This window comes from Nansenia antarctica (assembly GCF_963989245.1).
Source record: "Nansenia antarctica genome assembly, chromosome: 3".
Taxonomy (NCBI): domain Eukaryota; kingdom Metazoa; phylum Chordata; class Actinopteri; order Argentiniformes; family Microstomatidae; genus Nansenia; species Nansenia antarctica.
In genome coordinates this window covers 73,936,311-73,960,681 of record NC_137688.1, presented here as the reverse complement: position 1 = coordinate 73,960,681, position 24,371 = coordinate 73,936,311, and the positions used below count along the sequence as shown (strand labels likewise).

The 24,371-nt window shown below is 47.3% G+C and overlaps 1 protein-coding gene across 1 annotated transcript; it reads right to left on the bottom strand.

The window, feature by feature from the left end:
- Positions 1-886: 886 nt before the first annotated feature.
- Positions 887-23,519, bottom strand: LOC308154394 (adenosine deaminase domain-containing protein 1-like; the record flags this gene model as incomplete). Its single annotated transcript, XM_080527557.1, has 12 exons — positions 887-1,000; positions 1,407-1,539; positions 3,011-3,248; positions 7,447-7,706; positions 7,863-8,033; positions 8,613-8,736; positions 9,014-9,130; positions 10,351-10,542; positions 19,519-19,638; positions 23,020-23,025; positions 23,190-23,195; positions 23,429-23,519. The coding sequence occupies 12 exons, from the start codon at positions 23,517-23,519 to the stop codon at positions 887-889; spliced, it is 1,572 nt and encodes a 523-aa protein (XP_080383683.1).
- Positions 23,520-24,371: the final 852 nt, after the last annotated feature.

Genomic DNA, 24,371 nt, shown 5'->3' with positions numbered 1-24,371 from the left:
TCGTGGTGTGTTTGTTCATCGTCTGACATTGGCACGTTTTATTACAATATCAACTACTAAGTTACATATGACTGTACTTATCATAACTGTACATGTCCTACTCTAATGGATCTTGAACGAAACGCGCATTTTTTTTTTATTAAGTTGAATTGCTGTGCATTGTTTTAGGATGCTTAGTCCAGGGCTCAAGTTGCGTTTGCAACTTTATGAGAAATGATCTGCTGATCAGACCTCCGTTTCTTTCTTTATATAAACGGGTTATTTTGATAAACCGGATACATTTTGTGAATATATATGGTTACTTTCTCGCCTGAAAACATATTAAAACTTCATAAAATGACATATTAACACTTGTAGAGGCAAATTACAGCTTTTCGCTAATCGCTGTCAAAACGGAGGTTTCAAAAACACTAGACTGACGCGTCACAGTCGCCAGCTGGTCGTGACGCGTGCGCGTGCCAGCTGGTCGTGACGCGTTAGGCCGGCAGCTTTTGGCAGCGGCAGGTTTTGGCATGACAGCTCCCCTGGTGTTAGGAAAGGGAAAAAAATAAATAAAAAAATTAAAAAAGAGCGCGCGTGCACGTTTCATGCGCGTGCATGCGGGAAAAATTTGCGCGCGCTGCGCGCGCGGTCAGGACAATCCGCCACCATTGTAAAAAATCCTGGAGGAAACACTGCACACACACACACACACACACACACACACACTCTCTCTCTGTTCACCACAGTGTCAAAGCTTAAAGTAACAAGTCACTCATGTTGATTTCAAGATTTTCTCTTCAAAAAACAGAATTTATTTGAATTCAGTCTCTTCACAGACAAACCAAAACAACACTTTCAGAACCAAACAACAACAAAATAAAACCTCTCCTCTCCTCTCCTCCTCTCATTGGCTGAACAGGTCAGTGAGGGGGGGTTTGACCGCCCAGGACCCATAGCCCTGCCGGGCCAGGTACGACTTCATCACACGCTTGGCTTCCTGGTAGGACGACGCCATCATCTACACACACACACACACACACACACACACACACACACACACACACACACACACACACGTTAGTTAGGCCATCCTCTACACACACAGGACAGGTGGTGAGGCTGGTGGAGGCAGAAATCGGAGGTTCATTGCTTCCCTGGTAGACAGAGCAGTGCGTGTTTGCAGTACCTTGGTCTGTCTGTAGGGGTGTTAGGTGCAGTACCTTGGCCTGTCTGTAGGGGTGTTAGGTGCAGTACCTTGGTCTGTCTGTAGGGGTGTTAGGTGCAGTACCTTGGTCTGTCTGTAGGGGTATTAGGTGCAGTACCTTGGTCTGTCTGTAGGGGTGTTAGGTGCAGTACCTTGGCCTGTCTGTAGGGGTGTTAGGTGCAGTACCTTGGCCTGTCTGTAGGGGTGTTAGGTGCAGTACCTTGGACTCTCTGTAGGTGGCGGCCTTCAGCAGCTCGGGTCTCTGCGCCTCTTTGGCCGTCTGGTTGAAGCGGCTCAACATGGCCACCTTGCACAGCCGGCTGGCCAGACCAGGACCACTCTTAAAGGGAGACCTGGGGGAGGGGGGGGGCGTGAGAAACTCCTGGCTGTGATTGGTTAACTTGTCCCACGCGAAAACGTCTTGCGTCAGACATGCGTAACTGGACCAGGGAATGTTCAGGCTTCTGTTCACACCTAACATTATTGCACACATTCATTCATTCACATTCAAACTAGACACTACAGTCAGATAAAAATCCTCTTAAACAAGGCAGTGAGTACCGGTAGCCTAAATTGTTTAACTTAAAAACACATTTTACGTTATAAATAAAAATATAGAAAATAAGTAACTCACATAGGAGCAGTAAAAAAACAGTTACTCACAAATAGGAGGATGACTGAAAACGTTAGTGTCCTAAAAAAAAAAAAAAAAAATCCAATTTATTAATGATTATCGAGCAAAATATTTTGTGATCGACCAAGATCCTTATCGATCAATTATCGATCGTCGATCATTGATGCCCACCCCTAGTATAGACTCCCCCCTCCAGGGTGTAAGGACTCACCCCTCCAGGGTGTAATGACTCCCCCCTCCAAGGTGTAATGACTCCCCCCTCCAGGGTAGTATAGACTCCCCCCTCCAAGGTGTAATGACTCCCCCCTCCAGGGTGTAATGACTCCCCCCTCCAGGGTGTAAGGACTCACCCCTCCAGGGTAGCAGTGTTTCCCCTAGGTTTGCTGCCTTGGGGGGGTGGCATGGACCGTGGCATGGACCCCCCCACCCGCCCAGGGGGTAAGGCCCTGCCACATACCAGCGTCATGTCCAGGGGGTGTACTAACTTGTACATTAAGCCGCCTCACGCTACGGAAACAGGAAATAGGCTCCTGCCCTATGGGCCATTAGGCTCCAGAACCATCGGTTCTCAAGGCTACTTACTTATGTGGTCTTGACTACCTGTCCACTTTCTCACCTGGTTCTTGCTGTCTCTCTCTCTGGTGTGCCGACACCATCCTGCTCTCTCTCCTTCTCTCCCTCCCTATCCTCCTCTCTCCCTCTTTTGCTGTCAACCAAAACGCAAACATAACAACCAGAGTATGTATAATCTAATAAGAGGTATAAATTGATCCATATCAATTTTTTTACCGGGTGGAAACACTGGGGTAGTATAGACTCCCCCCTCCAGGGTAGTATAGACCCCCCCCTCCAGGGTGTAATGACTCCCCCCTCCAGGGTAGTATAGACTCCCCCTCCAGGGTGTAATGACTCCCCCCTCCAGGGTGTAATGACTCCCCCCTCCAGGGTAGTATAGACTCCCCCCTCCAGGGTGTAATGACTCCCCCCTCCAGGGTGTAATGACTCCCCCCTCCAGGGTGTAATGACTCCCCCCTCCAGGGTAGTATAGACTCCCCCCTCCAGGGTATAGACTCACCCCTCCAGGGTGTAATGACTCCCCCCTCCAGGGTGTAATGACTCCCCCCTCCAGGGTGTAATGACTCCCCCCTCCAGGGTGTAATGACTCCCCCCTCCAGGGTGTAATGACTCACCCCTCCAGGGTCTTGCCCCCCAGGCCGTCCACCACCTCTGGGAAGAGGTCGTCTCCCTGGCTCCAGTTGAGGGCCAGGTGCGTGTCGGGGGTGGGGCAGCTCTCTGGTGCCGGCCCGGGGGCCAGGCTGATGCGAGGCTGGCAGAGGCAGTAGAACTCGGGCAGGAGGGGCGTTATGCCGTTCACACGCTGGGTCACGGCCATCTCCACCCCCCGCACGTCAGCGCAGCTCACCTCACCTGGGGGGGGGGAGACACCGAGGAGAGGGGGACACACCGGGGGGAGGGGAGACACCGGGGAGAGGGGGGGTTAGGGTTAAAGGTCACAGGGATAACAGGGTTCTGTTGCTGACCAGCACCAACGAGGGGCTGCTGGGGTACATGGGTCTGATGCTGGGGTACATGGGTCTGATGCTGGGGTACATGGGTCTGATGCTGGGGTACATGGGTCTGATGCTGGGGTACATGGTTCTGGGCTGAAGTGAAAGCCCTAGGAGGAGTGAAAGCCTAGGAAAAAACTTTATTTGTGTTGCTATTGCACACATTAATTCATTCACATTCAAACTAGACACTACAGTCAGATAACAATCCTCTTAAACAAGGCAGTGAGTAGCTTAAATTGTTTAACTTAAAAACACATTTTACGTTATAAATAAAAATATAGAAAATAAGTAACTCACCATAGGAGCAGTAAAAAAACAGTTACTCACAAATAGGAGGATGACTGAAAACGTTAGTGTCCTTAAGAGCGTCCAGCTTATCTTAAATTTAAACTCCAGCGAGAGACTGTAGGCGGCAGGCCTACTGGTTGTAAATAGTAGCAATTTAGATATATGGCGGCAGGCCATATATCATAACCATATGACTTCTCAATACGGTGATCAAGGCAATAAACAAACAAGTAAACTCACAATAAACCCAGCCTGTTATACTAAATACCCCCTAAATCATATTCATGCCTCCGACAACACCTCAGGCCTTTGGGTGGTTCATCCACATGGATGGAGGCAGACTGAAAGTCTGTAATCCTACTTTGATTGTTTGTTTATTGCCTTGATCACCGTATTGAGAAGTCATATGGTTATGGGGGGTGATATTGCAAGGTAATTTAAGCACCTGCGCACCTTGCATTGCAGTAGTGGAGAGAGAGGGGAGCGATGTATCGGGTACATGAAAATGAAAATGCAAATCATTAGAATTGCATTTTCATTTGAATATTGTCTGAAAGAATGCATGCAAAAGTGGAACATGCAATTGCAATCTCATATTGCATTAGCATTTGAAGCTATATGCTTCCATAATTCTGGTGCCTTTTAACAGGTGGGTTGATACTCTCTGGCTATACTAGCCTGAGAAAAAATATGGATAATTTTGTAATTTCATCCGGAGGAAGTGAGCAAGCCAAAAAATAGACAAATCTACTCTACAGACTGTAGACTACAGTACCAAATGAAAACTAGCCTCCCTCGTCCTCTTTTCACTATTTTAAGTTAAACTTAACCCTCTCAGCAGCACGGGGGCGCCGGTGCCCAAATATCATACCTTCTTAAAGAAGGCTTCTTTAGAAGTTCATAATTCGGAAACGGTTTGAGCTAAAGACAAGCAGTTTTTTGCATTTAAAAGTAGGCAAATAGCGCTCACCGGGAAGCTCCCGTTCATCGATGTGCGTCGCTGATGTCCGTATATAAATCTAGCCACAAAGTTGTAGACAATGTGGATAGTTTCCTGCTTTGCCTGCCGCAGTACTTCGTCAATCCCTGTGGATATAGGTCTACTCTTGAAAAAAAAACGTCACATCCAGTCTCATGTTGGGTCCAGATAAAATGTATAATAACTAGTCATGTGCCAACATGTCCGAATCCTATTGGCCCTCGTACAACATTACAGCGTAAGCAGGGAGTTGTAAGTTCAAGGAGAGAGACCGCGGGAACATAAAAAATAAATAATCGTTGTTAATTTCCATATAATTTGTGGTCAAAGCCTCAGGGAGCCACTGAAGATGGGCAAAAGAGCCGCATAGGGCTCCGGAGCCGCAGGTTGCCGACCCCTGATCTAGGAGGTGTGAAGGCCCTAGGAGGTGTGAAGGCCCAGGTGTGAAGGCCCCAGGAGGTGTGAAGGCCCTAGGAGGTGTGAAGGCCCCAGGAGGTGTGAAGGCCCTGGGAGGTGTGAAGGCCCCAGGAGGTGTGAAGGCCCAGGTGTGAAGGCCCTAGGAGGTGTGAAGGCCCAGGTGTGAAGGCCCTAGGACAGGGGTGCTCACACTTTTTGGAACCAAGATCTACTTTTCAAGTAGCCAGTCTGCCAAGATCTACCAGTCTAGTTTCAACATCGCAAACGTACATGCACGTACTACAAACACACACACACACAGTTCCCAGCCTGCATAGTAAACTCACAATACACTTTCCCTCTCTCTGTCACACAGCCACAGGAGAAGACCATCACAAACCCTCCCTCTTTGGTATTCTCGCTCACACACATTCACACACACACACACACACATTTGCCAGTCTGCATAGGGAGCCATAGCACAAACCCTCCCTCTCTCTCCCCCTCCCACACACACACACACACACACACTCACTTTCTCTCACTCACACACTGACAGCCAGTCTGCAGTACCATAGCCAACTACTGATCCAACAAACAGAAAAGTAAACCAGATACAAAACAGGTAGTTCCCTAGTTTGAAAGGAGGAAATAAATGCATTTCTCTACCTTAGTGGGAGACCTGGCACTGGGAGGAGGCAGCTAGTTTCTAATAGTCAGGGCTGTAGGAGCTGGTTGCAAGGTGTCATCAGCCACTGTGGATCCGTCATCGAAAAGGCAATCAGCAGCCTCGAGAAACTTTTTTCACAATTTCGCCGTCTTTGAATGACTTCTTGTGTTTAACAAGAACGTGACTGACGGGATAAGAAGCTATCGTTGCAGCCGTACGTTTTCGCTCTTTTGCCACATTTCCCTTCTTCGAAATAGCCATCGTAGATTTGCAGATCAGACAGACGCACTTCCAATATCACATCGTGTAAAAAAGTCCTCCTCCCATTCTGGATGGAAGTTATACGTTATCGGTTTCTTACTTGGTCCAGCTTCCCCACTCATTTGTATAGCCTTTATTTAGTATTATATAGTAAATAGTAGAAATTGGAAGGCTAACTAGGTAATTAGTAGGGATGCACCGAACATTCGGCCACCAAATGTATTCGGCCGAATATCGCAAAATAAAGCACATTCGGTATTCGGCCGAATGTGTGAAAACACCGAATGTTTACCACCGAATAGTGGGCGTGTTTTGATGATACTTGCCAGGTCATTCTTAGGGAAGAACTGACGATGAGTGAAGGGAAGTCCAGGGTAGATGTAGACAGAGGGTTGATTGGGAGTGGAGACAGAGGGTTGATTGGGAGTGGAGACAGGTGTGCAGGTTTGGCTGAAGATCTAATTAGCGGGGACAAGCCTCAGCTGCGGCGGAGAGCACGCTGTGCTCGAGCTGTGGGGGCGGGGGAGGGTGTGTGAAGGCCCAGCCGTAACACTATGTCATTGAACCATACGGACATCAATACTTAAGCCACAACATACAGAATTATCAAAATCCTGTAGCATCTCTTTAAAGAGAGTTCACCTAATTAGTTAACTTGCAATCTTCCAAAGTATTTTGTAATAATATTATCATGGCACATCATTCTTGTTAACACAAGTCATGAATAAAGCTTCAGCCTACATTGATGAAAGATTTTCTTTCAGCAGCTATTCAGGGAAAACAAAAACATTTAATTTGACTGATTTATTTTATTTATTGTGCTTTGTTGGTATAGACTGATGTCTGCTGGAATGTTCAATAAAAGTAACATTTTTTTCAATCTCAATTTCTTTCTTTGAGAAGCATGAATAAAAAGCAAAATGTATTTAGTTTATGCAATGATAATTAAAAACTGCCGATACACATTCGGTATTCGGCCAAGTGTTTCCTTAAATTCGGCTTCGGCCTCGGCCAAGAATTTTCATTTCGGTGCATCCCTAGTAATTAGTCTCGCCGGTATTTTGTAGTTGGTGCTGTTGACTGCGCATTCGTGGTGAACCGCGTGTTAGGTGTAGGTGAAAAGATCAGATCTCAGACTGGCTTACCTGTACGTCAATCAAGTGGCAAAAGCCATAGTGAGGATGGATGATAGGCGAACTTTTTTTATTTTTTTATTTTTTTTCCGTTTTGTTCAATGCCATGCGATCTACCCATACTACCTTTGCGATCGACCGGTCGATCGCGATCGACGTATTGGGCACCCCTGCCCTAGGAGGTGTGAAGGCCCTAGGAGGTGTGAAGGCCCCAGGTGTGAAGGCCCTAGGAGGTGTGAAGGCCAAGGTGTGAAGGCCCTAGGAGGTGTGAAGGCCCTAGGAGGTGTGAAGGCCCCAGGTGTGAAGGCCCCAGGTGTGACCTGCTCACCTATGAGGATGCTGCTGACGTAGACGGGCTCTATGAAGTGGCTCAGCAGCGCCCCCTGGAGGCCCAGGACCTGCCACTGCATGAGCTTGTCGCTGGCGGACATGCTGATCAGCCGGGAGGCCTGCTGCAGGGGGGAGGAGGGGGTGGCGGGGGAGTCCAGCAGCAGGGGGGAGGAGCACAGGCTGAACACGCTGCCCCCCAGGGCCACGTGCAGACCCAGCTGGTTCTCACAGGCAGCCAGGGACAGGGGCCTCAGACGCCTGGGGGGGAGAGAAGGGTTGTTAGAGAGGGACAGGGGGGAGGGGGAGGGGGAGAAGGGTTGTAGAGGTGTTGTAGAGGTGTTGTAGAGGTGTTATAGAGGGGTTATAGAGGGGTTATAGTACAGGTTATAGGGTGTTATAGAGGTGTTATAGTACAGGTTAGCGGGGGTTTTGGCAGCCCCAGCAGGCCTCTGGCTGAGGTAGAGGTGCAGGGTGTTCCCGGCCTTCAGGCCCAGCAGCCCGCTGGTCTCGTCCAGCTGGAAGACCGACTTCTCCACCAGACTCTGGTTCCTGCTGAAGAACAGCCACACGTGCCTGTACAGGTACCTACACACACACACACACACACACACACACACACACACACACACACACACACACACACACACACACACACACACACACAGGTAGTAGTCTATGCAGAGGAGGAGGCAGGGCTGAAGGAACATTCTGAGGAACAGGAAACAGCACACCACCCTCCTGGCAGCATTCTGACAACCCTACCTGTCTGTCTGCCTACCTGTCTGTCTGTCTGTCTGTCTGCCTACCTACCTGTCTGTCTGTCTACCTACCTATCTGCCTACCTACCTGTCTGCCTACCTACCTGTCTGTCTGTCTACCTACCTGTCTCATAGACAAGCTACGCCGCCTCATAGACAGGGAGAATGAGGTGCGGCTCGTTAAAACATTTATGACTCTTCCGATCGGATGACTGAAGGAGGAATTCATTTTTTGTGGATATTAATACATATTAATACATACTGATTCATGGAGGAAGTCAACTTGTCCGAACATAAAATGTACTTGTTAGTTCTCAGAACAGCTAGTTAGTTACTGCAGACTACCCCCCCCCCCCCCCCATCTCATCAGACCCCCCCCCCACCTCATCAGACCCCCCCCCCCCACCTCATCAGGGACCTCCTGGCGGTGACGACAGCGTTGGAGTCGTGGAGGAGGCGTCCATCGGCCGCAGGGCTCTCCCTGCTGTTGCTGCTCCCGGTCCCCATGGCAACCACCTCGCACCCCGAGGCTGGAGGAGGAGGGGGGGGGGTCTGCCATGTCAGTCTCTAGGAGGGTTACTACCAGGGTGTGTGTAGCAGGGTTACTACCAGGGTGTGTGTAGGAGGGTTACTACCAGGGTGTGTGTAGGAGGGTTACTACCAGGGTGTGTGAGTGTGTAGGAGGGTTACTACCAGGGTGTGCGTGTGACGTGGAAAGTACAGTAGCCCCTCGCCCCTCTCCTTCCCCCCCCTCCTCTCCCTCTCCTCTCCCTCTCCTCTCCTCCCCCTCCCTCTCCGCCCACTCACGTGACTGGGAGACGAAGGCTGCCACCGTGGCTCCGCAGCCGGAGAACTGAGGGTATTCCTGGGTGAGCCTGGCCAGCTGCTCCCTGACGGCCTGGGATACCTGGGACACCTGGTGCTCTACAGCGCCACACGCAGGACAGGAGGGGGTCAGCAGCAGAACACACAACTAAAGGTCTTTGCACACTGATGCGTTTTGTTTCGTATGCATATTTTTAAAATCCGTCATACGAAAAAAAAGCGTTATGCACAGAGACAGACAGAGAGAGACAGACAGAGAGACAGACAGACAGGCAGGCAGAGACAGACAGACAGTCAGGCAGAAACAGACAGACAGGCAGACAGACAGACAGGCAGGCAGGCAGAAAGACAGGCAGGCAGACAGAGACGGACAGAGAAAGGCAGGCAGACAGAGACAGACAGACAGGCAGGCACAGACAGACAGACAGGCAGGCAGGCAGAAAGACAGGGACAGACAGACAGATACAGACAGGCAGAGACAGACAGACAGACAGGCAGACAGGCAGACAGACAGGCAGAGACAGGCAGGCAGAGACAGACAGACAGAGACAGACAGAGACAGACAGGCAGGCAGACAGACAGGCAGACAGAGACAGACAGGCCTACAGACAGACAGACAGAGACAGACAGACAAACAGAGACAGGCAGGCAGGCAGACAGACAGACAGACAAGCAGAGACAGACAGTCAGGCAGACAGTCAGACAGAGACAGACAGGCAGACAGAGACAGACAGACAGACAGTCTTGCCATAGAGGGGTCTTCTAGAGTTGACGTCTGAGTCTGGGGACGGCCTCTCACTGACGGGGAGGGGAGGAGGCCCTGACACACACACACACACACACACACACACACACACACACACACACACACACACACACCTCACTGTTAGGGCTTTCACACCGGCAAAGAAACGTGCCGGTTCGCGTTCGCGTTCCGCATGTTCCGCTGCAGCTGTAGGATATCTTGGTATTTGATCACCTACTATATAAAATCACCTGCTCGGCTTTAATGACTTAACCGCTATTTTCTTTTTCTTTTTTATGTTGCCACCCTCTAGTTTTTGGTGATTTTTTTTCAGGGGGGGGTACTGACCTGGGGTGTCCAGGGGGGGGGGTACTGACCTGGGGTGTCCAGGGGGGGGGGGGGGGGGGGTACTGACCTGGGGTGTCCAGGGGGGGGGGGGTACTGACCTGGGGCGTCCAGGGGGGGGGGTACTGACCTGGGGTGTCCAGGGGGGGGGTACTGACCTGGGGTGTCCAGGGGGGGGGGGGGGGGGGGTACTGACCTGGGGTGTCCAGGGGGGGGGGGGGGTACTGACCTGGGGCGTCCAGGGGGGGGGGGTACTGACCTGGGGTGTCCAGGGTGGGGGTCAGCAGGGTGTCCTCCAGGCTGGGCAGCAGGGCGTCCAGGGCCAGCTGAGCAGCCTTGGCGCGGGCCTCCTTCTTGGAGACACCCATACCCACCTGGTACTGGTGATCATCCACCACCACACAGAACGCAAAGTATAACCCTGGGAGAGGGAACCCTGGGGGGGGGGAGGAGAGAGAGAGAGAGAGAGAGGGAGAGAGAGAAACAGAGAGAGAAACAGAGAGAGAGAAAGTCAGACGTTAAGGTTTTTTCCTACTTGCCCTGCAGGCCAAGTGCTTCTCAAATCTACTTGCCCATCTACATTTTTACTTGCTTACCGTTGCCGGCTGTGCGGCGCATAGATTTCTCTCACAACATACTTCTAAGATCCGTTGCCTGTTGATTGTGTGTAAATCGCTACAGAAGACACGTTTCTTAAAAAACTGTGTTCATATATTCAGCTATATTCAGGGTATATACAGGAATCTTGAGGTTCATTTCAATACCTTTCTAAAACTTTTTAAAGACCTTGTCAATATTTTTCCAGACCTCACCGCCACTTGGAGCTGTAACCGTTTACATCAGTGACACCTTTAACTTAACAGTTTTAGTTTGCAATAGACTAGACCACTATCATACAACAGAATTTCCGGTTCATCTTTGTTTTTTAATAAAACGAATAAATTCACGAACTTTTACTAAAAGGTTTTAGGACTCAAACTCTTTGGACAAAGTCTAATTCAGAAAAATACATACAAAATTCAAGACCTCATAAAATCGTGATAAGACTTTTTAATACTTATTAAGGGTCTTGATTTTCCCAAAATTGATTTATCAACTTTTAATACTTTTCAAGACACCGTGGATACCCTGATATTACATCAATCATTATATTTGATTGTAGATGAGAATTGGTTCCAACTATTAACTTATTTGTAGCACGGATGGGTAAAAGCAATATGGCAGAAATGTAACCTGTCAATCTGTAGTCATTTCAGATCAGTGAAATGATAAGTGCTATTTCAGAGTATTCAGACAGGGCCAATTACACCCTCCATGCCTCTCTGTACAGGTGAGCCACATGTTTAATGCCGGGTCACAGTTCACGGGTGGGTAACTCATGATACAATAACCTTACAATATGTTGTGCCCCGATACCGATGGTATCACGATACAGCGATTCTGCGATATTCGATACATTGTAAGACAAGTCATCAACGATACATCACGATATCTGTGTTAACTGAAGAAAAAATACCATTATGAAGGCAAAAAGCAGGAATTATGTTTTTTATTCATTCACTTTGTTGTTGCTGGTTGTGAACAATGAAACAAACACTAAATTAGGTCTAGCCGACATCTTTCATCCTCGTCTCTAACATACACACACACTGACTGCCACTTGTCCATGTGTGACAGCCATCATACAAAATAAAGTGCCAAAAGGCCGAACTGCCCAGAAAGCTGGAGTTAAAATGTTTAAGGAAGGACTATAGATATCTATTGTATCTATGTGAAGACTGATGTACATGTCCTATTTAGAAAAGAGGCTACAGAGCAGCCAGCAGTATCATTATGCTATACATACTGATAATATTAAACTATGCATTTTACTTATTAAAATATATTTTCTGTTGTCTCATTAATCGGAAGAGTAGCTTCATAATATAATTACCAAATTACCATATAATAAACCAATGGAACATTTACCTACAACTTCAAGTGGGATACCATTTACATTTACATTTTTGGCATTTAGCAGACGCCTTATTCCAAAGCGACTTACAATCAATACATTTGAATACTAAGCATGTGAATCAGCAGTCCACCATTCGTTGCAGGAAGAGTACTCTAGCTCGGGCCGGGGGCCACGGATAGAAGGAAAAACCTTCTCCCTATTATCGCCTTCTACTAAAACTTTTTTTTTATTTTTTTTTACTGGAGAAACTGAGAAACAGTACAAGGGGGGCAATAGAAGTTCTAGGGACACAGTAGAGGGGAAAGCGGGTGTCTTTAGGAGACGTAGAGGTGAGGGTCGGAAGATGTCTCAGGAGGAGCAGTTAAGATGTAACCTGAAGAGATGGGTCTTCAGTCTACGACGGAAGATGGGTAGTGACTCTGCCGTTCTGACAGCCGTGGGGAGCTCATTCCACCAGCGGGGAGCCAGTGTTGTGAAGAGACGTGATCGGGCAGCCCGACTGCTGTGTAGAGGAGGAGGGGCCAGTCGGCCAGCCGAGGTGGAGGAGCGGAGTGAGCGGGCAGGGGTTTGGAGGGTTACCATTTCCTTCAGGTAGGCAGGGGCTGTCCCTTTAGCTGCCTGGTATGCAAGCACCAGGGTCTTGAATCTGATGCGAGCTGCTATCGGGAGCCAGTGCAGGGTGCGAAGGAGAGGGGTGACATGCGAGTATTTGGGGAGGTTGAATACCAGCCGGGCAGCAGCATTCTGGATGAGCTGCAGAGGTCTAATGGCTGAAGCGGGGAGCCCCGCCAGGAGTGCATTGCAGTAATCCAGGCGGGAGATGACCAGTGCCTGGATCAAGAGTTGCGCTGCCTCTCTGGTAAGGAATGGTCGTATCCTTCTGATGTTGTAGAGGAGGAATCTGCAGGAGCGAGCCGTTGCTGCAATGTTCTCCGCACAGGATAGTCGGTTATCCAGGATCACTCCAAGGTCAGGGATTAAAGCAAAAAAAAATCTCCTGACTGAAAATTTGTTCAAGCCAAGTCATATTCTCATTTTAACCTCCACTATATGTTTGTATTTTATAACGTTAGCGTTTTAAGGGAAGAAGATTCTTTTGAACAGCTTTTCTATTGCCAGTTTGCTTTTATGTGATACGCTCGGCGGAGAGGGTGATTGGCTGCCCTTTGCCCCCCCTTGAGGCCCTGTTTAAAAGTAGGGCTTTGGGGAGGGCCAGGAAGATCATGGCTGACCCCGCACACCCAGGACACGGTCTCTTCGCCCCGCTCCCCTCAGGCAGGAGGGTGCGGTCCCTAAAAACTGTGAAGGCCCGACATACAAACAGCTTTTTCCCCACAGCCATCCGGCTCCTAAATGCCGCTGCCCCCCCCCCTGACCTGACCCCCTATCTATCTATCTACCCTCCCTCCACCCCCACTGGACTGTCTGGATATGAACACTTGAACACTTGATCTCTGCACTTTATATTTATATTAATTATGACTCTTGCACTTCGATGTTGGTTTGCACTGTCTTGTCCTGTCTTGCACCGGTCCTGCTGTAAACCGTGCTCCATTGTTCCAAACCAAATTCCTAACATGTTTACATGTCATGGCAATAAAAGTATTCTGATTCTGATTCTGATTTATGTGATATCAATGCTGTTTTCAATTCATGAAATAAAATTGATACTTATTGCAAGGGTTGACTCTGACATACAAATAATCAGATAATGGGTGTGGCTTAGACAATTAGGGGGAGTGGCTTGTATGAAAGTGGGTGTGGCCTGTCGGTGGGGCCGAGCCGATTCGTAAAATATCTGAACCGTGTCTGTGGCACTTGTGGTTGCTGAGCTAAAGTCCTTTAACCTTCCTTTAACCACTAGGCCGGAAAAGCCTTCATTAAAGTGGGTGGCTGCTGCTGGCGTACGTTTGGGCCCAGGGAACGGGCATGGAAAGAGTCACAGTCACCAAACTCTACACACTCCTTGATTGTATCCCTACATTGTACCAAATCAACTTTCAGAGTCCTAGGCCATTCCTGGGAGGCCTTGCACGCGAGCTAGCGGGAACCTGTAGGGAGCTCTAATGCTTGATGTGAAGTGCCAAGTGTAAAAAGACATGTTCTCACACGTACAGGGGTACAGGGAGTACAACATGTTGCATTTTCATGCCATTAGGGTTAGGGCTTCCTAGGGTTTCCTAGGGTTAGAGATGCATTTGGACTTCTGGAGTACCTCCACTACTTTCAATGGGTTCTGAAGGTCTGAGAGCAAAGGGCTTTCTACCAGGGGTAACTAACCCTGGGTAGAACCTTGGGTTCAAATCTGGAGTGTGTGGGACCAAATGTGTAGATGTGGTGAGCTAATGAAGCTCTTTGAGATTGAGATGAGAAAAGGGCGCTTGTCTCTTTAAGGCCAGGAGGGAGTTAGCGACTAGCGATGTTAGCTTAGCGCCAGTTTAACAGAAGTAACTTAACTTTTAACATGACTTCCCGTGGTCGTAGCGGGCTGGTTGACGGCTTAAAATGACCGTGGAGACCTGTAGACCTTATCCAGCCATAGTCTTGTGTTTCTACCCCGGGGCATAGCCGGTGTTATTCACGGACAAACACTCCGTAGTAGAGTGGTTCTAGTACACTGGACATATGTAGCCAATTGACGGAAATCCGTCGCGACTTGGAAAAAATTTACGGAAATCCGTCGTAGCGACGGAGAACTTTAATCCCTGCAAGGTTCTTGGCTGTCAGGGAGGGGGTTACAGTAGAGTTCTCCACTGTGATGGAGAAGTCTTGGAGAGGGCAGGCTTTCCCGGGGATGAAGAGGAGCTCAGTCTTGTTAAGATTGAGCTTGAGATGGTGGTCAGCCATCCAAGTTGAAATGTCAGCGAGACATGCTGAGATACGGGTTGCCACGTGTACATCAGACGGGGGGAAGGACAGGAAGAGTTGAGTGTTGTCTGCGTAGCTGTGGTAGGAGAGCCCATGTGAAGAGATTACCGAGCCAAGAGACTTGGTGTAGAGGGAGAAGAGTAGGGGCCCTAGGACGGAACCCTGGGGAACTCCAGTGGAGAGGGTTCGTGGAGAAGATAGCGATTCTCTCCAGGTCACCTGGTAGGAGCGGCCCGCCAGGTAGGAAGAAAACCAGGAGTGTGCGGTGCCAGAGATGCCCAGGTCTGAGAGGATGGAGAGAAGGATCTGGTGATTGACTGTGTCGAAGGCAGCAGACAGGTCAAGGAGAATGAGAACAGAGGAGAGGGAGGAAGCTTGGGCAGAGTGGAGGGCTTCCGTGACAGCAAGGAGCGCAGTCTCAGTGGAATGCCCAGCCTTGAGGAGGTGGATTAAGGAGTGAAGAGAAAGTGGAGAACAGTTTTCTAGGATTAGAGGCAGAAGAATGTATTTTTGAATGATAGTAGGATGTTTTAGCAGCTGATGCCGAGGAGGCGTAGTTGGCAAGGAGAGAGTGATAGAGGTTAAGGTCATCAGAAAGGCCAGTTTTTCTCCATTTCCTCTCAGCTGCTCTGAGCTCTAGTCTACAAGCATGTAGCGTTTCAGAGAGCCAGGGAGCTCGAGGAGAGGATCGAGCTGGTTTCAAGGTTAGTGGACAGAGGGTGTCGGAGGTGAGAGCGGACAGAAGGGTTGAGGATGCCGCATCAGTGGATAGAAGGGAGAAGGATTCGACAGAGGGTAGGGAGGATAGGACAGAAGAAGAGAGGGCGCTGGGGGACAGGGTACGTAGGTTACGACGAGAGGGTCTTAAGTGGTTAGAGGCTGAGAGGGAAGAGGAAGTTTTGAGGGGAAGGGAGAAGGATATAAAGTGGTGATCAGAAACTGGAAGAGGGGTAACGGTAAGGTTGGAAGTGTGGGAAGATCTGGTGAAGACAAGGTCGAGCTGATTGCCTGCCTTATGAGTCGGAGGAGAGGGGGACAGGGTAAGGCCGAAGGAGAGGAGAAGGTCAAGTACTCCAGATGAGAGAAGCTTCTCAGATTGGAAATTGAAGTCACCTAGTAGTACGAGCGGAGTGCCATCATCAGGGAAAGAGCTGAGAAGGCCATCCATCTCGCCTAGGAAGTCACCGAGTTGGCCTGGGGGGCGATAGATGACGACAATGTGGAGTTTGACCGGGGAAGAGACAAAAGCAGCATGAAATTCAAAGGAGGATGTAGACAAGTGTGCCAGGGGAAGGACAGTGTGTGACCACTTGGGCGAGATGAGGAGTCCTGTGCCTCCCCCTCGACCAGAGGGTCTAGGGGAATGAGAAAAGGAGTAGGCGGCAGAGAGGGCTGCCGGTGTAGCTGTGTTTTCTGGTGTGATCCAGGTCTCAGTGAGAGCAAGGAAATTGAGGGCCATAAGAGATGCATAAGCTGAGATAGCGTCAGCTTTCCGGACCGCCGACTGGCAATTCCAGAGACCGCCTGCGGCGATAAAGTCATGGTCAGTAGAAAGAGGTGGGTAGATGAGATTGGAACTGTAAGTTCTATGGATACCATAGAACTTACAGCAAGATATGAATAACATATGCACGATTCCATGACCCCACTTGAGACAAAGAAACGTTAACACATTGGTAGCACTATCTGGCACAGTGGTAGCACTATCTGGCACGGAGCACAAAGTATCAATGGGCGCGTTATTATTCAGTGGCAGTGACATGCAGGTCCTCTACCATTTAGAATCCACGACGTTGCATTTCCTTTGACATTGTTTGTCACATTTTAAATAGATAACATGCTACTTTATCAGCTTTCTCAAACAGTTTGTGAACGGATACAAGGTGTTGTGGCATAGCCTGGGCGCTTGAATACTGTCCTTGTTGTGACTAAATAAAACTTTACACTGCGGATACCATAGATATTACATACAGTAAATACCATAGATATTACATACAGTAGATACCATAGATATCACATACAGTAGATACCATAGATATTACATACAGTAGATACCATAGATATTACATACAGTAGATACCATAGATATTACATACAGTAGAAGCCTTGTTTGAGACGATAGACTGTCAGACGCATAGCGGCTACATTTAGCAGTGGCCAATGAGGCATCTACGTTTCTACATCTGTCGAATACTACACGGCAGAGTTTGACGCTTGAGTTTTTACAACGCGCAACTGCCAGAAAAACATACCGGCATATACAGTAAATCGATATTTGGCGACGTGAATCGATCATTGTATCGCAAGAGGCCACGATAAGAAAATCGCTGTATCAATATTTTGTCCCAGCCCTAGTTCACCTGCCCGGGAATTGTCTGCAGACAATTACAAGTACATAGCTGGTACTGTGGTATCCTTCTCCACCCACGGATATGGTTCTGCGTCTATTATTTTTCTCATAATCTAACTTTGCTAACCTCGGCTGCGAGCCTTCAGTCATGTTTTGAATGAACAAACTAAAAGATACGTCTAATGACGTCAACAACGTCATTCCCAACAGGCAGAGAGGTTTGGCCAAGGCAGACAGCGGCAGCCCACAACTGATAGGAGAAATCGCAAAATATTTTATTTTTTAAATCACGCTGAATTGGTACTTGCCCGACTGGGCAAGTCAAGGACAGGTTTACTTGCCCGCAATTCTTTTTTACTTGCCCCAGGCAATCGGGCAACCGTTAATGTCGAACCCTGCCTGCCAGTCTAACAAACATGATGAACAGGAGACTACAGTCATACTACACACACACCAGGGATTCCGTTAGAAAAAATTGGTGCCGGTCAACGCGTCCGGGAAGATTTCAATGTACCGGACAAACGGGAGAGAAATTCCGGTCATCATATTAATATATAATATAGGTGTTGTCACGGTGATTAGCTGTTGTGTCGCCTATATATGCCATTTAATGTCTATTTCTCATCCGATACGATTAGATGTGAGCTATATAATAATATAGGCTTTCATGATTCTATGCCATAGCTTTAGCTTTTGATGCCTATTTGAACGGACTGCATTGATCAATGAACGGACTCCACAGTCTGTTAAGTCCTCCACATTACGTGGAGTCTGAAGTCTGTTCAATTGTTTGGGATTCACGACAGTAATGTGAGTTTTCTATTTTCTCTTTCCAGTTTTAACCTTTTTATCAATAAAACAACGTAATTTCTATAACCACGTCTCGCTGGTTGGGAAGGCATTAAGTTTAGCTGCCTGTCAAATTATACTTACTCGGACTCGGGAGTATGAGAATGAGGAGGATGTATCGGGGGGATACACACCCGTGGACTATTTCACCTTAGTGGCACAAATTAAACGCTATAAATAGACTAAATTGAACTAAAATGATGGACACCGACTGAATAACTGAAGGGGGAAGACAGGTCTCAAATGTGGAACAATTATAACATTTAATACATACAGATAAAACATACACAAATATATAACATTGATATCCCTAAACTCAAACCAGCGTGACCACAGCTTACGGCCCACCAGAAGCACCTCTCGTGGCGACCTTATAGTTCCATTCAGGAAAAGCACCTTCAGTAAACAATCCTTCTCAGTGATAGCAAGAGAAAACTGGAACTCACTACCCAACCAACTCAAAGACATACATACTTACTCCACCTTCACAACACACATGAAAGCCTGGCTGACACAGAACTATACTTGTCCTCATTAATCCCTCTCTGTGCTGCCTCTCCATAACACCTTTTTTTAATGTTTTGGTTTGTTTAATGTATTGCTGTTTGTAAGTGCTTAATGTTGTGTGGCCTGTAATTGTCCTGTGGCTTCTATGTGCTTGAAATGTCGCTGCTCCCATAAGTGTGTATGTGGTGTGGTTTGTAAACATGCTCTGGCTTGTGTGAGCTTCTACGTGTTTGCCATGACTTCATGTGTCCCTGTCCCCTATGCGCTGATAGTGTTTGTTGCATCCGCTTGTAATCACCTCAGCTTGCTTACTTGAGTTTTTTGTCAAGTGTGATGTTGAGGTACCTTGTCTCAGTCACGTGTTCTTAGAATATTGAAATGTTTTATTTTAATTAATGACGTTACTTTTCAGGATGCCATGTTGCAACTGGCCGGGGACTTCAGCTGAAAATTAGCCGACTAGGCTAACGCTGCCTTTTTTTACTGTATTTTATATGGTTCATGTATTTGGATTGTCCTCGATATAATAAACTAATAAACTAAACTAAATCTGGCAACCGCTTATTACCGCTGTTTGTTCATCGCATAGGCTAGCCTACACATTAATAATAAAATAAAAGAAATAGCCTATATATTCGTCTTTTTTAATATAGAAGGAATCAGAATATGTGACAATTAAATTTTTGCAAATTGTATTCAAATTGTGTTTAGAGGGAATTATTTTCACCGGACATTATGACCGAAGAGGTTTAAATATGTTGGACATCAACATATTTTACCGGACAAAGACCGGTAATTACCGGTTAACGGAAACCCAGACACACATCTCCCATCACTGCTCTGTGTGTGTGTGTGTGTGTGTGTACCTGTGGTCTCCTTCAGGTCCATCTGCAGCTGCAGCACCCGGGCCAGCTGGTAGAGAGCCGTCACAGCATGGGTCTCCCCCCTCCTGTACCTGTCAATCAACGCCTGGAGGCCCACAGGCCCTGGGACAAGGACACACAGAGACATGTTAAGACACGCAGGGACACCAACGGAACCCCCCGCCTCCCCAAGAAAGAGGAATTATTACGGTCGTAGACACCAACCATCTGACAAGCAGGCTAAAATATGGGTGTTTTTTTTTTTAAACACACCCAACCTCGAATCTGGCGAGTGGCAAGCCCATGGGCTCGTTGGTAACGTTAGTCCGCCAGTAGTCTCATATAACTAGACCTATCTCCACACTTCGCTTCGCTGTGCCAGCACTGGAGAATAATACAAGATTGTGCGCGAGTGTGTGCGCGCGAGAGAGTTTTTGCAGGGTGAGATGTCTGCAGATGAAAGTAAGCAAGTTGAAACGTTAGCAAATATAATTGCTGAGTGTTCTGACAGAGAAAGTTGGTTAAAATTGGTTGTTATTATTGTGACTAGAAAGTGTCTGACTATAGTTTCATGGTGTAAATAGTGTCAAACAACTAGCAAGCTGGCTAGCTCAGATGTGATGAGATGAGCTAGTCTGCTGCACACTTGCCAGCTAAAGAACTAACTGGATAGGGCTGCAACTAACGATTATTTTGGTAATCGATTAATCTGCCGATTATTTTTTCGATTAATCGGATAAAAGAAAAAAAAAGATTTCTTTCGCAAATTTTCTTTTAGGTTTTCTAAATCAGCCAGGCCTATACATATACATGTGCAAAATGAATAAGTATTAATAAAAAATAATAAATAATATAAATAAAAAAGGCTTTGCTACATCAAATAGGTTTAACAACAGGCCATGGACTATGGCGGTAGATTGTTTCAATAAAGTAGTTGAACTCTAGCTCAATACATGCATTGTTTTAGGTAATAACTTTGTTTAATGTAAAGGTCAGTAACCCAAAGTGCAATATAGGCTACAGACAAGACACTAATGTTTTTATATAACAGATGTGCTCCAAAACAATGCAATGTGTCCTCTCACTCCATACAATAGGCTAGGCTACAGTCAGTGCCTCACTCTAACTCACGGGTAGCTTGGTAGGCTACCACTAGCTAGCCTTTAGCTTATCACCTCTGCTCTACCACTGACGTTAGCCAGCTAGCTAAATACACTTGTCATGCAATATTGAATTCATGAATGCGAGCAAACACTCACTGGCTATCGCATTGCATTACATTACAGTCATTTAGCTGACGCTTCGCCAGAACTCACAAGTGCATCTCCTTACTAATACAAGTGACTATGAGCATACTCCGGTGCTGAAGGCATAGAATGCGAATAGCAAGCTAAAAATACAATAGGTCATTAAGAGGGAGAATCTATTAGATAAACGAGAAGAACTAACTTAGGCCTACAGCTGTGCCAGTGAAACGAATGATCCTCACTTCAAAACGCAACATATGGCATGGGTACAGCCAATGTTAAACTCGTATACCTTGGACGATTTCGGTCGAGTCGTTTTCTCCGCCTCCGCCATGATTTAAATGTAGCCGCCGTGCCGGCTCCGCAAGACAGCGTGGCATGCGTCAACAGGAAGTAGGTTTGTTATGGAACAAGACCCGACGAATCGATAATGGAATTTGTCGCCGACAAATTTCATTATCGATTTTTAGCGATTTCATCGATTCTTTTTGCAACCCTATAACTGGATGCACTTTATTATTTTACTTAAAGTAGATATACAATCTTTCTTATTCTGCTAGAATTGGGCTTTATGGTAATACCATAATGGCATATTTACAGTACATGGACAGTGGATTGAAGCATTGGAAATGTCCGTTTTTTTTATAGTTGGACATACAATTGTTTTCAGGTGAGAGTCAAAATGACATTATCTGACTGCATTGCCCACAGAAATCCAATATTCAATTTTAATTATGTTATGAATTGATATGGATACATTTATACCTCTTATTAGATTATACATACTCTGGTTGTTATGTTTGCCTTTTGGTTGACAGCAAAAGAGGGAGAGAGGAGGATAGAGAGGGAGAGAAGGAGAGAGAGCAGGATGGTGTCGGCACACCAGAGAGAGAGACAGCAAGAACCAGGTGAGAAAGTGGATAGGTAGTCAAGACCACATAAGTAAGTAGCCTTGAGAACCGATGGTTCTGGAGCCTAACGGCCCATAGGGCAGGAGCCTATCTCCTGTTTCCGTAGCGTGAGGCGGCTTAATGTACAAGTACACCCCCCCCTGGACACGACGCTGGTATGTGGCAGGGTCTTACCCCCTGGGGCGGGAGGGTCCATGCCACGGTCCATGCCACCCCCCCAAGGCAGCAAACCTAGGGGAAACACTGCAGGGACATGTTAAGACACACAGGGACATGTTAAGACAAGGACACAGGGACATGTTAAGACAAGGACACAGGGACATGTTACGACACGGACACAGGGACATGTTAAGACACACAGGGACATGTTAAGACACACAGGGACATGTTAAGACACACAGGGACATGTTAGGACACAGGGACATGTTAGGACACAGGGACATGTTAAGACACACAGGGACATGTTAAGACACACAGGGACATGTTAAGACACACAGGGACATGTTAGGACACAGGGACATGTTAAGACACACAGGGACATGTTAAGACACACAGGGACATGTTAAGACACACAGGGACATGTTAGGACACACAGGGACATGTTAGGACACAGGGACATGTTAAGACACAGGGACATGTTAAGACACAGGTAGGGATGCTCCGATCTGGATTTTTGGGGCCGATACCGATCACCGATTTTTTTCCTCAAGATCAACCGATACCGATACCGATTTTTAAAAAAATACATAACTGTAGGCCTACTGACTGGATAGCCTACATATTTTTTGCTTTTTAGACAAAAGTTTTGATCCATTAGGCACCAAGCAAACGCAGACCCATTTTTATGGCATAGTAAAGGTCTGGCCTATCACCCAGTTAGGGCCTGAAGCCCAAGTCAGTCGATATGGCTGTATAAAAGACATCATAAACGTGGCCTTCATGGTTTACATACTGTTACGTCCTCCTATGTTTTCTGTTCAGTTATCTTCCCCAGGAAAAAAAATTAAAATAAAAAATAAATAAAAAAAATCGGGTTTTGCGACCGGCCATTTTTGCCGATCACCGATCGAGTCATTTGGAGTGAAATCGGCCGATTTAAATCGGTGGCCGATAAATCGGAGCATCCCTAGACACAGGGACATGTTAAGACACAGGGACATGTTAAGACACACAGGGACATGTTAAGACACACAGGGACATGTTAGGACACAGGGACATGTTAGGACACACAGAGACATATTAAGACACACAGGGACATATTAAGACACACAGGGACATGTTAGGACACAGGGACATGTTAAGACACACAGGGACATGTTAGGACACAGGGACATGTTAAGACACACAGGGACCTGTTAGGACACAGGGACATGTTAGGACACAGGGACATGTTAGGACACAGGGACATGTTAAGACACACAGGGACATGTTAAGACACACAGGGACATGTTAGGACACAGGGACATGTTAAGACACACAGGGACATGTTAGGACACACAGGGACATGTTAGGACACAGGGACCTGTTAGGACACAGGGACATGTTAAGACACACAGGGACATGTTAAGACACACAGGGACATGTTAAGACACAGGGACATGTTAAGACACACAGGGACATGTTAAGACACACAGGGACATGTTAGGACACAGGGACATGTTAGGACACAGGGACACGTTAAGACAAGGGTTTGTATTCTAGATGTAAACGTGCAACACAAACACATGTGACTGGTTGTCAGACATGTTGGCTTACCCGTCCTGGGGCTGGTGCTGCCTCCAGAGAGGCTGGGGGGGGCAGGGCGGCCCTGGGTGAAGCTAGCCCTCTGGGAGCCGCGGGCCGACATCTGGGAAACTGTCAAAACTGTCAACCAATAACCTCCACTAACTAGGTAACTAGGCCAGACCAGGGAGGTAACTAGGTAACTAGGCCAGACCAGGGAGGTAACTAGGCCAGACCAGGGAGGTAACTAGGTAACTAGGCCAGACCAGGGAGGTAACTAGGTAACTAGGCCAGGCCAGGGAGGTAACTAGGTAACTAGGCCAGACCAGGGAGGTAACTAGGTAACTAGGCCAGACCAGGGAGGTAACTAGGTAACTAGGTAACTAGGCCAGACCAGGGAGGTAACTAGGCCAGACCAGTGAGGTAACTAGGTAACTAGTAGATGTTGTTACACACTCATAACATAGTAATGTTACATAACTGTTGTTACACACTCATAACATAGTAATGTTACATAACTGTTGTTACACACTCATAACATAGTAATGTTACATAACTGTTGTTACACACTCATAACATAGTAATGTTACATAACTGCCATATACTGTATGCCTACCTCTAACCCTGGGTGAAACCCTGATACCTACCTCTAACCCTGGGTGAAAGCCTGCTACCTACCTCTAACCCTGGGTGAAAGCCTGCTACCTACCTCTAACCCTGGATGAAAGCCTGATACCTACCTCTAACCCTGGGTGAAAGCTGAAGCAATCCTGGAAAGGGGGCAAAAGCACTAAGTTGACTCCTAGGACATTTTCTGAGACTTTTATAGCCATATAAAGCAACATAAATCCCGGCGGAATGCTTTATTAATAATCAATAATAGGGTTAAAAGGGTTAAGTGGCCAACATTAGCCTTGTTAGCCAGGTAGAAAACATTTACTAACAAAGACACAACCTCGACGGTTTAGACGACGCT